The following is an 18702-nucleotide window of genomic DNA, read 5'->3' as shown; positions in this document are numbered from 1 at the left end:
TTATAGCCTACATAATATTTGTATCAACACAAACAGGTACATGGTCATGGTCCACACAATAAGTTTTTTACGAGATAAGAAAGTTAATTAAATCAATATTATAACATAATATTATCCAATCTTTTTATATGCTAATCATATTATTACTATACATGTGATGTGTCTGTCTGTTCGTCAGTCCGTAGCTTAGCAATATACATCTCATCTCATACTCAATATACATAAGAAGACTAAACTCAATAAAGTTGTGTAGATAATTTAGGAGTGAAAACTTAATAATCAAGTAACAAAAATTCTGACAGTACTTCTGTAGTTGAACATTTTATTTCAATCGTCTATAACATCTACTCATTGTTATTTGAGAATTAAGAACTGAACCAGAAAAATACCCATACAGAATTCCAAGTCTGCATTCCACTCGTGTAGAATGAAAAAAGTATTTTAATATTTGAAGTCATTAGGGGCAGACTCCCCGTTATAAATAAACCACATATTTAGCGATGGCGTCCGTGCTATGCGACATTTCTAAATACTTTGAATTCAGTGCGGTGGACTGCCTCGTGGCCGAGTGGTTGCAAGTGCGACTGCCGGGCAAGGGGGCTCGGGTTCGATTCCCGGGTCGGGCGCAGTATTACTGGCCTTTTTGCGGCTTTTCGAAAATTTTCTCAGTAGGAGCACGGAGTCTGGAAATATGCTCGGTATATGGCAATAGGCTCACCACCTATTACATGGGATTTACAACAGAAATTGTGAAAAGTGGGTGTACACAGTGGCATTACGTGCCATATTGTGCACCTCTGCCTACCCCTTCGGGGATTAAAGACGTGACGATATGTATGTATTTGATTCAATCCAATATTTGACTGTACATTTGGTTATTGAATTTTTATACATTAATATATTAAAAAACTTGGTAAACAAACCAGCGAGGCTATTTTGTAACTTTCAACTTACAAAATCGAAGTGAACTTGATCGCAGTCCGCCATGTCATTGGTTGAGAAAATAATCTCGACCAATGACGGGCGAGAATGCGATTGAGCTCACTTTGAAAGTTCTGAATTCATAGGTACAGAATAGACTAGCAGGCTTGTTTATCAAGTCTTTTAATATCTTATTGTATAAAAACTCAATAACCATTACTGATGGTAAGCAATCGCCTCCGCCCATGGACAGCTGAAACACTAGAAGCGTTACGTGCGCTGTCGGCCTTTTGGGGGTTAGAAATTTAAGGGACGCAGACGTCCAAAGACAACAGACATGACAGACACAACCACAATGTCGAGGTTATGATACCAACTCTAATGTAAAGGAGGCTCATAGTCGAACAATTAACTTTCGTTGGTAGTATTTGTAAAATTCTGGATACACAATATCATTTTTTTCGCCCTTGTATCTATGTACGGTTGGTAAACCATGTTCCACATAAATTAACCTCTACCTATCAACCTATTCGTCTGCTGACGTGCGAGCATTAATTGTAGATTAAATCCTTGGCTGTTCTTAACTAAGAAAAGAAAACAACACTGTAGTATAAACCAGCGGGAACTAATGGACAAACTGAGTGAGGAAAACCAGAAGGTGGCAAGTAAAAATAATAAACAAACACGATTCTCGTTTAGAACAGTGTTAAAATTCACGTGAGATTTTCAAACATTTCACATTTTTTAATGTATTAGCTACGAACGTAACATAGCAATACACTACGCCGGTTTTCGGTTACCAGCCAGTTGCAGCTGATAATTCCTCACGATTTTTTCGTCGACTTTTTCAACGAGCGGTAGCATTGTTTAGAAATGGACTGCTATTTTCGCTTCGCCCGTCAGTAAAAAGCGAAATTTCAAAGGAATGTGAACTAGGCTGAAGTTGTTGTGGTTAGCTTCGGTCTAATAAAAGGAACGATTGTTTGATTTCACTAATGCACATTGGAATTATTATGCTAAACAGTTGTTTAATGCCTCGGTTCCTATCGGAACTTTCCTCTCAGTAGCTGCGGAAAATAGATCAAACGTTATTACAACGCTTTCGTACCGACATAAAATGTTTGTTGGTCACGTATTTTTGACTTCTATCATAACAACGGAGACAAGGTCATACCTCACACATACTAACTATTTATAAGAAAGAAATTTATCATTTTTATTACCATCAAATATAAAACAATGGCTTGACACGAACATTTGAATATGCTACACAGAATCTTGTATCGCCAAGTTTCTATTATCTGTTTGTAAGCTGCCAACAGTCATACTAAATGATATACTGTTTTGGCTGATTTATATTCAAATACCATAGTGTATGTTAGTTTATAAATTGCGACTTACTTGTAAAAAACTGTCCCGTGAGTCCTGAAATGTTCAGGGGTGCCTCTTTTGGCGGAGTGATAGTCTTGTTAGGTTGGAAGACGTATCTGCACATCTCCCACACTCCAGTATTGCTGTACATGAAGTATCGGCCCGTCGGCAGGTGAATTCCTGGAAACAAGGAACAAATTGAGCAGGGGACAATCGCTCGTGTTAATGACTCCACGCGATCGTTTGGCAAACTTCCAAACAGTTAGCAAGTAGTAATTAATATAGATCAAAAACATAATTCGGTGTTCATATGTGCCAAGTCGTTTTACGTCGATTTGTGAAGTGGTTTTATAAATGTTCGAGCGTGTAATTCGATGTCTGATTTTTTGATACGGTGAGTGAGTCATAAATAGCGTTGGACATGTCTCTATTGAAACTTTTTGCTCGCAAGTGTCGGCACATGTGATGGAATGAGAACTGTAACAGATATTTGTTCTCGTGGCTGTTGCACAATACTATTGGAATTTGTGACCTAGTGACGAACTTTTTGTTTCACTTTAAACTTTACTCTTCACGTCTGTGCTGTAGGACTACATGGTAGATTTAAAGAGTTGTTGCTAATATTTTTACGCATAGGTAGATTGTAGATAATGGTGAATCAGATTACTAATTTAAACTTCATAGACTTTCAAACAGCAGTTATAACCAAATATAAAAACATATTCACGGTAATAAAATCTCAAAGTCTTTTACTTGACCTAACAAAACAGCATTGGCTAAGACGTTTACGATGAGTTTGTGAGATATATTTCTAAACAAACCGTGTTACTGTTACACATTCAGTTTCTAGACCTTCCATCAGATTTACTGCATTTAGCAAAAAAAAACGTGGTGTACAGGCAGCCAAGGTGGGATGCAGGCAAGAAAATCTATGTTGAATCAGAGTCAGTAGGTATAGAATTACAAACCATTGGTTGACTATTGCAGTGGCTAATGATTACAAAAGATTTGGTTTCGTCAGAAAGCGTACAATTTAGTACATTAACAGCTCTAGCTACATATATGTACAGTACCCTTAGTATGAGTTAGCCTTATGTTTAAAGTAATCGAAACGAGAACGCATTCGGTGCTCTGATTGGTTGGTTTATTAGAGCTGGCCAATCAGAGCGCCAAGCGCGCTGTCGTTCCGATAACTTTAAACGTAAAGTAAAGTCATAATAAAGGTACTGAATCCTTCAATATTTTCGTACCTGCATACCAAATAACTTAGTTTACACTAAAAAAAGAGTAATACAAACGGCTAAGTACATTTTATGACCGTTTTAAAATAAAAATGACACGATAAAGTTCTAAGAACGTCATGAATCTTTTACGATTGCTGCACTGGACTTCGTACTTTACTCTCAGTAAAAGTAAGGTAGATAATACCGAAGTAACATAGCATGTCAACACTAATTTTGTTGGAAAGTTTTAATAAGTAATAAGCAATGTAGCATTTTTTTATGGAACACACTGGTAAACGAGCATACGTATCACTTGATGGTAACCAATCGTCGCCACCCATGGACACTTGAAAGACCAGAGGCGTTACAAGTGCGTTGCCAGCCTTTTGGGGGTTAATAATTTAAGCGTTGTTTGGGAATAGGGGATTGGAAAGATTGGGAAGGGGGAATTGGGCCTCCAGAAACCTCACTCACACAACGAAACACAACGCAAGCATTTTTTCACGTCGATTTTTGGTGAGGCCGTGGTATCACTCCGGTCAAGCCGGCCCATTCGTGCCAAAGCATGGCTCTCCCACACTTCGTGCTAGCATAGCACATCTCTGGCAGAAAAGCACCCTTACAGAGTAAATATTCGCCATAATTACAAGAACAATATTATACACCTATTCTGTAAAATTTTCCACTGGCTCCTACTATTGTACTATTAAAAATATATTCCACCAGACAGTGCGTAGGTTTAGTCTTGTTGGCTAGCACGTTTGTTAAAGAAAAAATTATGTAAGCAATTATTCACTTTTTAGTTTGAAAAACTTCCTAATTTGTTCATATTCAAAAATTTTCCAGTCGCAGCTGACTTTTTGAACATTGGAATATTCCTATTAATTCATTACAATTCATCTACTGATCTAGTAAATGGAAAATTTTGCTTTAGCTTACTGTGTCTTTCATAGACTGCTAATCTACAAATTCTTCAGTTCAGTATCACAAACATGATAACTAATAGAAATAAGATGTCATTTTACTATTTGAAACTAGTACCGTATATACAATAAGTAGTTTTCCACATTTCTACCCACCTGCTTGAGTAAGGTGTGAAATTGTTTTACAAAACATTTACTACGACATAATTTTGTCTTCATATCTCTTAGACATTTATTATTTTTTGCAGAAGAAGATCATAGTGTGAATTCTGTGAAATGTGTAAAGCGTGAAGTCAGGTAGGTTTGTAGGTGTTGAACTATTTACACCAACAAAACGACCGACTATGACGTAAGTAATAGGTACACAAAAATGTCCGTTCAGTTCAAATCGCCAAAGAACGCCCGTGTTCCTGGCAATAATTCAACAAAAACAATAAGTACAAGTTATTCGACCACTATCTCTATGTATCTCTATGTTACAACTTCACCTAGGTATGGGGAACAGGAATAGATCAAAAGGGCGATGACCCCATAACTATAATTCTATAATTAATATCAAACTGCCCGAGGCGCTGTATACGATTTTCCTAATTTAAAACAACAGTTACTAAGCTTATGTTCTCCTATGAATAGACCGTCGTATCACTTCCTACGGATGCCGTAATAAATGAATGATGAAATTGCCAAGATGAGTAATTCGGGTTCTTCTTAGATGTAAGTAATATTTCTTTGTAGATTCTCGAAATATTCAGAATATCTGTTTTAAAGTCTTCACTATCTAAAGTTTTATTATATAATAACTTTTTGGAGACATACTAAATTAATTCTTATGTTATACTTACGTAGGTACCTAATTATTTATACTGAGTAGCAGCGGGATAGTCGTCGCTTCATGCCTCGCGGAATGCTGCTCATGAACATGAGCCTCTAGCAAACTAGTCAAGTTTCCCGTCAAATAATTACGTGAGTAAACCGAAAAACCCAGTAATTAATTTATGGGGCATTATAACATTTACAATCATATTTGTTATTTTCTAAACACATTCGTGAAAGTAATATTTTTTGTACAAACACGTTTCGCCACTTTTATTTTCTGCTATCTAAATTTTGGACAACAAAAATACTATAACTGTTTTTCAAAGTGGGGATCAAACTCAAGACTCAAGTTTCCGTCGTACTCAAATCGACTCAACAAATAACACAGTACGTAATTCAATACCACAGTACTTACAAATTGCGTAAAAAAAAAAACTATAATGGTTCACCAGACTGAACTCGTCTACTTGTCATCGCCATAAGGTTCCGTTAGACATCTGTAAGGTCGAAGAAAAACATTGAAACTATGTGAAATACCTCGTTCTATTGTTAGCTGTTTAAAAAAACATTATTCTTCAAATTGTCCGCAGTTTGTTAGTTGATGGATTACAATAGAATAAACTGTTTGAATTGTTACACTTTGCGTTTTAATAACGTTTTATCTGATTTTTTTTTTTTTGTGTCATGAAACACGCCGGCAATCGAGCAGACGTATTACCTGATGGTAAGCAATCGCCGCCGCCCATGGACACTTGAAACACCAGAGGCGTTACAAGTGCGTTGCCGGCTTTTTGGGAGTTAGGAATTTAAGGGTTGTTGTTCGGGAATCGGGGATGGGGAAGATTGGGAAGGGGGAATTGGGCCTCCGGTAACCTCACTCACACAACGAAACACAACGCAAGCGTTGTTTCACGTCGGTTTTCTGTGAGGCCGTGGTATCACTCCGGTCGAGCCGGCCCATTCGTGCCGAAGCATGGCTCTCCCACACTTGTACTTACAATGTAGGTAAATGCTATTAATTCTGTTTGTGCTAATGTCAAATTTACTTACCAGAGTTGTTCAAAGGTGATGAAGAATAGAATTACAACCTAAGACTGGCAATTATGTGTTTGTAGTTCACTTTATACCTATATATGTATATAGACTTCACTAGGAAATGCAACGCAACATCACGCTTTTTATCCCCGAAGAGGATAGGCAGAGGTGCACATTACGGCACGTAATGCCGCTATACAATCTAAACCCACTTTTCACCATTTGTGTTTTAAGTCCAGTAAGTGTAGGGCGTGAATAGGGTCACGCACTACAATGCTTATCATTTTTATTTTATTCTCCAATCGTAATAATACAAAATCTATTGTCATTCATAAGCTATGTGTACTTTTTATGAATAAATTATATGTAATCATTAACGAAAATTACTACTATGTACTTAATTTATATTTCAACACAAACACACTCACGGGTAATTATAAATTAATAGTGATGTATTACTATCGAAATGTTTCTATTAATTTATATCCGTCAAATTGACATGTCAATGAATTAGTGAACACATCGCATACCTACACATCAATCTATACAAAACCAGTGTATCATGATCTCAATTTGTGAGACCTTTCCGTAAATTCAAAGATCAGTTTATACTGGATTTCTATAGCTTGACATGCAACCGTGTGTATGACAGAGTATTTATTCAAATTGATGAGCTTCCATACATATTCTGTCACACATGTCTCATATATCCGAAGGCAAGGGAATATAGTGAATTAATTAATTTGTATTCAGTGTGTCTAATTAAAAGATTTCTCGTTTCAAACATTTCATTTGTGACATCAAAATAATTTGATTTGAGTGATGATAAAGATTTTAATTTACTGCAAATGAAAAGTCATCTGCTAAATGTAACTAATCGGTATTTAAAAGTCGTCGTTTCAATAACCAATCATAAAGCGTACGTCCCGCGGCTCAAAGAGTCATTAGGCCACCACAGACGTGGCCCAGTAGGGCTGATGCCAACCCGTAGCTACGTACTATTTAGCCAGTTATCGGAGCTCCAGCTCAAATAACAGGAGTAGGAACGTGGTGGTTTTTATTCAGTAAGAGTCTGACACTCCTTCCCGCCTCACTCAAAGCGAGAAAGGTCATTCGATGATTTCTCTTAAAAAATAACCTAATAGTATTTTTTTCTACCTGTCAAATTTTTTTATCAGTAAAAAAATACTATTAGATAATATTTGTTAACATTAGCTAAACGTAACGTATAGGGCGGTAAATCGGAATAATATCACGATATTACAAGAAACGGTCGTGAAACAACGCAACATACACAAAATATGGATCGGGGGAAGTATAAAATTATACCAAGGCACGAGTATTTAGCGAGCACATTATTTTGTTACTGTCTAACGATCCGGGAAGTAATGTATTCTTGTTCGTATCCTCATCAATCATACTGCTAATGTATTCGTCTCACGTACAATAATCATCCTTGTCATCCTGCAGTGAATGTGCCAGCTTTAGAACAACGATACATTATTACCGCGATTTTTAATGGATATTTTTTTAGAATGTTAGAAGGTTTAGAGGTTATACTAGGCCTATTTTTTAAGAGGGGAAATTATCCAATGACTTCTCTCGCCTTGGGCGAGGTGACAGGGCAAAAATTGTCAGACTCTTACTGACTAAAAACCACCCCGTTCCTATTTCTACTCTTCAAGCCGGAGTCCTGGTTAAGTCGATAGATAGGCCAGGTATCAGTCCGACTGGGCTTTTTACATAATATATAACTTGTACATTACTTATTGCGGTCGTTTATTTTTCCTACCGTAACGGAGAGCAAAAAATGTCGTTCCTCTATATATCGACATAGAATTCAACTAGTAACTAATCAAAATTTACAACAACAGAATATAAAACAGATCTTACCATTTCCACCTTCTATATGCACCCATTTTTCAGTGCATACGGCAGCGATCCAGAGAAAAGTGCACAGTCCTATGAAACATGTGCATCCAAAGAGTATTCGCCTCTCAATAACTAGGGCTTGCAGCAGAGGCCGTCTCTCCGCGGCCCCCACTGACGACGCCGTCGACATCTTGTCAGTCTCCATTTTAAACGATCTGTAACAAATAAAAAATATGTTATTTATTTAATGGAAAACCAACAATTGTCTGTGGCAAACAAATAGTGGCAGAATGATATAGAATGCCAATTATATGTTTTCACTGATAAAAATTGTGTGTGTTTAACCAGTTATTGAATACATACAGTAAACAAAAGCACCTTTTAGATTAAAATATGGGTACAACAAAAAAAAAACATAAAACCACTATTTCCGTTATTATATTTCTAGATGAGGCAAAAGTCAATAAACTTCATTGGTTTTAGCGTTTTATCGCTATTTCAAAAATACGAATCCCTATTAGTATTTTTGAATGAGGAGGAGTCTACTGTGGTAAACGTGGCACAATTCCAGATTTAATACAACTGACACAAATTATCGGAAAATTGAAAAATAGCAAATGATGCGTTACCCAACCCAGAGATTGCACCCGAAACTTCCTAATATAGTTTGAGATAAAATAATGTCCTAAATAAATATCTTAGGTAGAATATAATCGCAAAATAAATGAGACAATAACAATATATTATTATCTGAAGGCACTGTTTACTTATTTCGCAGATAGCCGATCGCTTAATACGATCGTGTCGTATCTCAATCGTTCATAATCTCATAAAGCCCTCAATATTTCCTTGAAGATGGTATTCATTGTATCAAGATTAGCAGAGAGCTCATTCCACATGATGCATGCATACTGAGAGCTTTTTGAAATTAATTATTTATTATCAATACATTAAAGGGTAAAGTCTAGGTGGAGTCTTACTGAGATATAACATCGGTCTTATCAGATAACTAAGAGCAAAGTGAATTTTAGATGGAGGTTTTTCTAATACGTGCAACGTCACACCTTTTATCCCCGGAGGGGTAAGCAGAGGTGCACATTACGACACGACACTTAATGCCGCTATACACTTGTACAGTATACACTTTTATCATTTAAGTTGTATATATATGTCCCATGTAATAGGGGGTGAGCCTATTACCATATACTGGACACAATTTCAGACTCCGTGGTACCACTGACAAATTTTCGACAAACCGAAAAAAGCCCAGTAATACTTTACCTGACCCGGGAATCAAATCCGACACCCGTTGTCGCACTTGCGACCACTCGACCAAAGAGAGATTTTCCTATAATAATAAATTTTTGTCTACCTCTTCCTGTATATGTACGCTACAGTACAAATTATTCTTTCATTCCTCAACATGCAACCGTGACATTGAAAAGAAACTAAAAATAAACACGAAGTTCGAATGAAAAAATGCTTCGAATAAAAATATTTATTTTCGCACGATAAATTGTTATCGTTGTGACATATTAATTCTAATTTAATGTTATGGCTACATTGCAAAGTTTTACTGTTAAAATTATAACTTCATTGTCAAGGTTCAGTTATTTGCTGTCTCATTTTTTATGTCCGTCTGTTTATCAATTTTTTCTATGTCTATCTGTCTCATTTTTTATTAAAACACAATAAAACAAAACAATTACAAAAAATATATCTAGAGCGTGTTCTGTAATATAAAATGCTTTTGTTTACATCAGTCTTAGTTACTATAACTATTATATTGCTATCAAAATATAAAGATAGTACCTATAGATTACAACATTTACGTGTAACAGAACATCGAGCCGCCCTATGATAATATATGTTCTAGTGTATCATTCTATTACGAACTAAAATGCTTTGGAAACTGAGCTTTGCCTGTTTTGTACCATTCGTAAGAACGTTACATTATACAGAAATGCTCTAGAAAATATTGTACTCTACACTCACCTTAATTTTGTGTGCAGTGCACTTAAAATGCAGACATTAATCTTATTACCTAGGATTGTTGACGCAGTGATTTATTTACACTCAAAGTACAGAGACTGTTCTGATGAAAATTTCCGTCTCGAAGATGCTACGGTCGGTCAGAATTATAAATGACTCTAGTCTAGTTCAATAATGATGCAATTTGGACACTCACACGCTTATAGAAATGGTGCGCAAAAAGCATAACTAACTAACTAACTAACTAAACGTAAATGAGACAATTTTACTCATGTTTGTTTTCAAATTGAGAGTATTTTTCAATATTGTGCATATACCTCTGTCATTATAGTTATTCTTATCTTACATCATCATCACTCCATATGTGGCCACTGCTAACCAAAGACCTCTTCTCACAATGAGAAGGCTTGAGCATCAATCGCCACGGTAGCTCTATGCGGGTTAGCGATTTTAAACTTATAGTTACTCGGCTTCGCGATGCAAAATATGATAATGTGTTTTGCTTTGAAAAATAAATGTATGTGAATGTACAAATTACATCCAAACGTTTACCTAATCAAGAGCTAAGGATTTCGTACGACTCTACTGAGTAAAGGACGAATACGTATTGTTAGGACTAAGTGCCAACCTTACCCGTGCGTGCGACACATCGCGTTCCGCGCACACCTCAAAGAGCCATCAAACCACCACAGATGCGGTCCAGTAGGGCAGATGCCTGATCTGGAGCTGCGGACTACCTAGCGGGTTTACCAGGGATCCAACTTAAAAATCAGGAGTAGGAACGGGGTGGTTTTTAGTCAGTAAGAGTCTAACACTTCCTCTTGGCTCGCTTAAGGCGAGAGAAGTTATGATTCCCACCCCCTCCCTTTAAAAAAAGTGCCAACCTCATAGTAATTAGAAAAAGGGTTAAAACAAATAAAAAATAAAAGCAAAAGCTAACAGCAAAGCAATGAATACTTTTTATTATAGTTGATACAAATTCGAGTAGGCACTTAGCTCTTAGTACTTGAATGTATTTGCAAAGGGCTCACTAAAGTCAATAAGCGTTGTTTATTACGAATACGAAAGTGCTATAAAACATAATGCGACCGTGAAACGCAATGACGTCACTTGGCTATTGGACACCACTGTTAGTGTTACAACTTTCAACAACTTTGAAGGCAGGATCGGCTAAAATATACACTATTTATTTATGTTTTAGAAAAAAAAAAATTGTCGCGTAATTGTTCAATGCAGATTGGTAATTTCAGACTTTGTAAATATTATTCTAAACCCAAATTACGTCATGGCTCATGGAAATTGTTTAGGTAGCTTTGGATAAGACTGAATTTAAAGTAGAACCATAGCAATCGAAAAAGTATGTTTTTTTGGAATAAACAACATAGGTAGGTACTTGCTTGTTTTCAAGATTAAGAATGTAGACTAATAAAATGTAAAATAAACGAATATTTTTGATAATTATGATAGTCTATTTATTTACGTAACCATTGAGACATCAAATTTACTGACTGTCCTAGAAAACTCTGCCGATTACATCTTTTGTAGGTAGTCAGCCAATGACGTCACAGTGTTTACAACTCGCTACTTAGTTGTACACCGTCGACGTTACAGTTTTAATAGCTTTCCTCAAACTGTTCCAGCATATAATCATTGTGCTACTTATACATCGTATCTCTAAACGTATGGACGTCGAAAATAGCGGCTATTTTCAGTTGCGCGAGTATTTAAACGATTATTAGGTAACTCTAGTTATAATGGAAAAGGATAGAAGACGGCCATTGAAATTGGTTTTGGATACTGTTGTAGACTGAAATGTTCGAAAATCCAATTTTATTTTAAGTCTAAACTGTAATCAATTTGTAACATCATCTTACTTTCTTTAGGTGTAACGAAATAAATGTAAAATAATGTGTGTTATTAAGTGAAAGGCTCTACTAGTTTTGAGTCACAGAGGGACTCTTCATCATAAGCAGCATGCGAGCGGTGACGTCGCCGCGACGTTTTTATACGTGAGTAAACCGTGATTTTTAAAAATATAGAAAAACTTTAATATAAAATAGTCAAATTGATATTCAATTTCAGTTGCAAAAATCCATATACTTAAAGAATCATAAATGCAGACATGACATATTTATTAGCGAAAACATAATGTTTCATTATCAAATCAAGATGGTTGAACAAAAGGAAATATAAAAAAATACAAGTGGAATATTTTTACGTACTACCTAAATTTCGCTTTCCTGTCCAGCCATAAAAACATTTAAAATTATCTTAGCAAAGACAGTTCTAATTGCTCGTATTTTATACTTCCTGCGTGACACAAAAGTGTCAGTCAAGTCAGTCAAAGAAAAATTCATGCGACAAAAGTCTTTGAAAAATTTTGTCGAGCTTGGTATAAAAAGTTTAATTCTTATATCAAAGTATGGGAAAGTTGTCCGTTTTATGGCCATGTCATGTAAGGAAATGTGGTTACGTAAGTAAAAGTAAGACAAAATAATAGCAAATTCTATAAATGCAAGCTGTATACATTTAGGAAATCGGTCTTATCTACGTTATTTTAAAAATATTAATTTTACGAAAATGTAATACTAAAGTTTGAGCAGAACAATCATGGCTTTCGAAGGTACCTAACAATTAAAAACATATTGTTTAAGCTGAAAAATCTGATTTTAACTATTTATTTCAAAGTCAAAGTCAAAGCATTTATTTAAATTAATTCTAAATTAGTCACTTTTGGAAAGTCAAAATGAATCGTCTGTCAGTCAGTGAAACTCGAGGTGCTCGGTTACATGGTATAAAGATTAATAAATGATTACCCCTTATTTAAAAGGGGATTAAAAAAAAACATTTTATACATACTAAAGCAAGAATTATTTGAGTTTAATACGAAGGTCAACCTCGTTTGAAGTAGCAACCGACCATCGGTATCTACAATACATAATTCTATTATCGAAAAATGAAATCAAAGGTTTGGAAACCGACTGACAGACATAATGAATATCATGTGTCTTCAGATGAAACGGACCGGACTCTGCGGATCCATGTTTATTTTCCTTTTTTTTGTGATTCGAACTTATTGGTTCAAAAAGTAAAAAATGTTAGGTATATGACTGAAATGACATTTTGCTGTATGGTTGGCGCGGTGACTGGGCAAACGAATGCGGATTCTATTCCCACACGGAACAACCTGTTGTGTGATCTAAAATACCATAAATATTGTTTCAAACACACCCACAACACAAAATACCGCATCAAGAATTTTTCATAAGCTCATTGAATAAGTAACCTAGCTACTGCGTTGATAAGGACCATATTTGCTATTCTTATTCTTGGAATTAACATTATAATATCTATCTATCTATAATATCTACTAATACTATATTAGGAATAACTTTTTTTTGCTTCAATAGACTCCTTTTAGAAAAGAACATGATAAAAGACCAAAATTGATTTTAAAGGCCTTAGCCCCTTCATAAGAACTGATGTTAATTACCGCTTTAAGCGAGATAAGAAAACCGAACTTTCTAGTCTTTCTAAAAATCAAGGCATCTCTTGAACGTTTCCCTCAATAGGCTACTTTCCTACTAGTCAAATTCAATACTTTTTTCGAAACGTCAAAAACGATATTTTCTATGAACTTTGTATGAAATAGTGCATTATGACGTCATAAGTTTTTAACGTCAAATAGCAGACTTATTTCTAGAAATTTAGCTAGAAAAAATCGAAAATTAAATAGTTCATCAAATTTATGAATGAGAGTGTGATTATTTTTTAATATTTTATTGTATTGAAAAGTTGTAATAATTTATTTTTGACCGAGGATAGTACCCAATTATCTACGATAGCCTCAATTATCTAAAAAGGTCGGTATATGCAAATAAACAGTTTCCATCCGGGTTTTTGTGTAAACGATGGTGTTAGCAAAGGATTTCATTAATCGCCTTTAGCCAGGGGGCGTCAGGATGTCCGACGACTGGGCCATTACAGACGCCGCTTAATGTTTACGGAATATGTCCATATAATATGTATGTATGTCAGTCTATACAATGGTGCTATGGATAGAATTTCACAAACATTAGTCTCTCTGCGTGACAGGCAAGAAAAGACCATTAACTTTGAAGGAGTGTGTTTATAATCACCAATGTAAAAACATTTATAAGAAATGTACTAAACTTATTCAGTGGCCAGACAACTTATTAACCCTTTATCATTGTCATCATAACCAGTCCGTAATATAGTGGGTCTTTTATGCATAAGAGGATACGTGGAGACAACGAAAAATCCTCTATACACACACACACAACGTCACGCCTTTTATCCTCGAAGGGGTAGGCAAAGGTGCACATTACGGCACGTAATACCGCTATACAATGTACGCCCGCTCTTCACCATTTGTGTTATAAGTCCCGTGTAATAGGGGATGAGCCTACTATTGCCATATACTGGACACAATTCCAGACTCCGTACCCCGTGCTACCACCGAAAAATCCTTTATACGTTTTTATAATAAATGTGGTGAGGCATACTAAATTACAACACAGAGGGACTCTTCATCATGTCTGTTACGTGAAACTAGTAGAAGTTTTCTCCATTAAAATACGTGAATAAACCGTAATTTTTAGTTAATCTATATACGATCATACTTTTTTTGCCAAAATAGACAAAGTCGGCATTTTCTATGCGACTACTAGGAAAACTAAAACTCAAACCAGATACTAGTATTTTTTTTTAGTTCAATTCGTCAAGTTTTGTTATGACAAACTTACATATATGTATACGGTATAAAACACGATAGTCACGATATAACTTAGGCCTAATATACAACGTTGGTAAGGTCTGATGGGTTGGCTAATGTCGTTGGCTAAGGGAAATAACTTACTTTGCTTAACTAAGTCCCTCGGGATTGGTCCCGTCTTGCACATAAACTTATTTAGCTACGGAGATGTAAAATAAAACATAATGAACCTCTAAAGCTAAATAATTGTTTATACTTTCATAATTATTACTATTATTCTATTATGTAAAAAGTGGAACCCCTTGTTTATGGAATAGGCGGCAAATGAATAGGCGGATCATCTGATGGTAAGCGATAAGCGCCGCCCATGGACATCCGCAACACCTTTTTTTGGCTCGCCTTGGGCGAGGCGAGAAGGACTGTCAGACTCTTACTGACTAAAAACCACACCGGTCCTATTCTTGCTTTTCGAACCGGAGCCCCGGTAACCCGTTAGGCAGTCCGCAGCTCCGGGTCGGCATCCGCAACACCTTAGGAGTCAGATAATCTCCTGCTTGTGAAGTTTTTATTCAAATAATGACTATATTTAATTTGTACATGGCATTATATAGTTCTGTAGTACTAGTTGAAATGTCATACTGGTAAACAGGGTGACTAATGTAACGATACGATATCACAGATCGGTGCGTTTCCATTTATTTGGCTAGGTTCCATAATGTCTTCAACATGTGGAGTATAATGAACTAATAGCATTCTCTAGAGCATATATTATAAGTGTATATTAATGATAACGAATTATTTTATTGTGTATCAGAGCTATGAACATAAAAATGCCGCGTGGTGACGGCATAACAGAATACCATGAAGCAAGTACAAAGAGGAGATGCCATAAAGTGGTTATACACTGTGACAAAACAAATTGGCCCTGCCCAATGATATTATAAGTAGAACCCTGTAAATAGGTAATAAGCGCTCAGAAAACGGCAAAGTGTTTTTCATACCACAAACACTTTTCCTTTGGACTGCATGTTGGTTTGTAACGTCTTGCGCACCCCTTAAAATGACACGCTTTATGTTAAAAGGAAATCCAGTTATGACATCCCCTCTTTGTATTTGCTTCATGATTTATACCTAATATTACCATCACTAAATTTCTCGCGGATGTCGTGAGTGCCGACTAAAGGACTATACAAGTAACTTACACATAGGCAGCAGCACTCTTAGATAAACCTGACCTTTTTACTGCGATCTCCAACTAGCCTTCTAAGTGTAACGATTGTAAAAATCTCGTCTTATGTACAGGCCTATACCCTACCGCGTAAATATTATAGAAAACTGTTCTTATGTAAAAGAGGCCTTTATCCTAACAGTAGACTCGTTTGGGCTATTGATATTGATTGTATAAAATAGTTGACGATGTCTTGTGATTGATCAGTGAACATTTTTCATCATGGCGGGCCTTTTGCTTAGACGAACAGGATTATGCACTTCGTTTGATACACCTGTACCACTAGAAACTCTACTTCAAAATAGAATACCTATAAAATGATAATTATTATTGTAGTATTATATGTATAGTTTTATTGACATAAAATGTAAAGCTCCTCTTGATAGAGATATTAAAGCTTTGACTGCTGACTGAAAACTATTTATTGATAGCAAATCCTTCGCTATCGTGGTCCAAGCGTGGTATGCCATGGCGATACAGTAATTGTACGAACATTTTTCTGTCTTGTTAATGGTACTGTCCAACACGTGGTATCGGGTTCGATTCCAAAATTGGCTGAAGTGTAACTAGGCTTTTTCCCTTAGTGATGTAATCGCTATATCAAAACAGTAAGTGATAAGGTTAAATCAGGTAATATAATCAATAGGATCAGCTGATACGTGTCATCTGATACCAGAAGAGCTAGCTTTGTTATCGTTATCAGTAATACATTTGTCAATTGTGAAGTTTCACAGCTTTTAGCGATGAATTGACGGTGTTTATCCTCTTTGCCTGTGAAAATTAGTAATATTTAATTTCTTGTTATTAATAATAACAATATGTCAGCCGTATGATGACGCCAGAGTGGTATACATTCGTCACCGCTCCTTCTGCGCAAGAGTCTACCAAAGCCCTACATATGTAAAAGAACGGGTCGCAAAGCAACCCTGTCAAGTCTGTTTGTCGCCTGTCAAGGGCGAATATTACAACATACCATCTTATCTTCACAGATGGGGCCCAGTAGAACTGATGCCTGATCTAAAGCTGCGGACTACCTAACAGGTTTACCGGGGCTCTGACTTACAGCAGGAGTAGGAACGGGGTGGTTTTTAATCAGTAAGAATCTAACACTGTACCTCTCTCCTCACCCAAGGTGGAAAGTGATAGGAAGAATTTCCTACCTTAAAAAAGGACTATCTTATCTTGAGGAGGTCCATAGTCCGGCAGTGGACTTACACGAGATTTTTTATTATGAACTGTGGGTGGTATTTATTTTGATACTATTGTTATTACTAATGGTATCATTCTGGTCGACCCATTCGTGTCGAAGCATGGCTCTCTCACACCTAAAATGCTTACTTCTAAGGATAGAAGTCAGTATAGAGGGAGTTATTGTTGGATCTCATGTAAATATGGCTTGAACATCAACGTCAGACTTCTGCCGGTACCTTATTAATAAAGGTATCTACCTGTTCTCGTTTCCTAGTCCTCAATCCTCACCCTTTGCCAAATAACTAGGTTATGTCGTTATCAGAGCGACTGCCACTTGACCAATACTTGAGGACAGACTAAACAATGTTTACAGATTATTTAGTGAAAAAATTCAGTAAGTAGTTAGAGGAGTAGTAAAGTTGTAATGTGATAACATGGTAATGCAAACTTTTGTATCTATTCAATTCTCGATTTTAATATAATAACACTTTTTTGCTAATATGTAAAATTCTTACTAGAAACCACATTGTTATAATATTGTGTCTGTACCTACAGAACTGATGTTCTATGATAAGATTGTCTTAGTCTGATTGTCTTGTCGCTTTTTCTAATATTCGCGTATTTTCCTCGCTATTCCATTTTTTACCTGGTCTTCGTATACTCTGGAATACTAACGTGTCTTTGAATACAGACGTATTATGCTATCTGCACCGGCCTATAGGATGACGTGTGATGAAAACAATGGAAAAAAGCAAGTTCTTTAGAATAAGAGCAAAAGACAGAAGGATATACAGTATGGAGATCACGAATATGATTTAAAAGAAACTACAGGTAGTACTCGTCCACAGGAGCACAATAGAAATAAATATTTCAATGATAACCAAAAATTAAAAAAAAAACAAATAAATTCAACAAAATAATAAAATTAGTCGACACGATAGTACGTTTATTTTGCACACATAGGAAGATTTCTGCATCACTCAGTCTGACTCTGAATGTGATGTGCATGTAAAATAATGTGTTCATAAACACATTTACGATACAGCAAAAAATCCTAGTATTAGACAACGTTAAAAATATGAAACATCTGCCACCTGGCTAAAGTATGTTCATCAATCTGTACAATTATCATAAAATGTTTAACATAGACTCATATTTTTTAAAGTAACTACCATACATAATGATAATTTTTCATAGCTATTTTAAAAACAATGACCGGAACGATACAGTAAGCAAATTACAAGATTGTCGAAAATATTACCAGAAAATAGTTCTTACGCATTTTCTTCCCATACAGTTACATATAAAACAAAAAGTATACTAAAGAATTTTCTTCTAAATCTCTAAACGTAATCGAAAAAATATATTCTTAGCGTGATTGAAATATCTTCCTTA

General features: G+C 35.7%; 1 protein-coding gene across 2 annotated transcripts in view; it reads right to left on the bottom strand.

Annotated features, from left to right (window-relative positions):
* The window catches only part of LOC118264487 (uncharacterized), a 36582-nt gene that overhangs the window by 17482 nt on the left and 398 nt on the right, over positions 1-18702 (bottom strand). For both annotated transcript variants that reach the window (XM_035577006.2, XM_035577008.2), the window contains exons 2-3: positions 8183-8376; positions 2323-2472 (exon numbers count right to left, since the gene is read on the bottom strand). In XM_035577006.2, the coding sequence (XP_035432899.1) occupies positions 2323-2472; positions 8183-8366 (334 nt within the window). In that variant the 5' untranslated portion in view covers positions 8367-8376. The remainder of the gene's footprint in view (positions 1-2322; positions 2473-8182; positions 8377-18702) is intronic.

This window comes from Spodoptera frugiperda, chromosome 26, assembly GCF_023101765.2.
Source record: "Spodoptera frugiperda isolate SF20-4 chromosome 26, AGI-APGP_CSIRO_Sfru_2.0, whole genome shotgun sequence".
Taxonomy (NCBI): domain Eukaryota; kingdom Metazoa; phylum Arthropoda; class Insecta; order Lepidoptera; family Noctuidae; genus Spodoptera; species Spodoptera frugiperda.
Note: the sequence above shows the minus strand (reverse complement) of the source record. Positions and strands in the feature narration are given on the sequence as shown.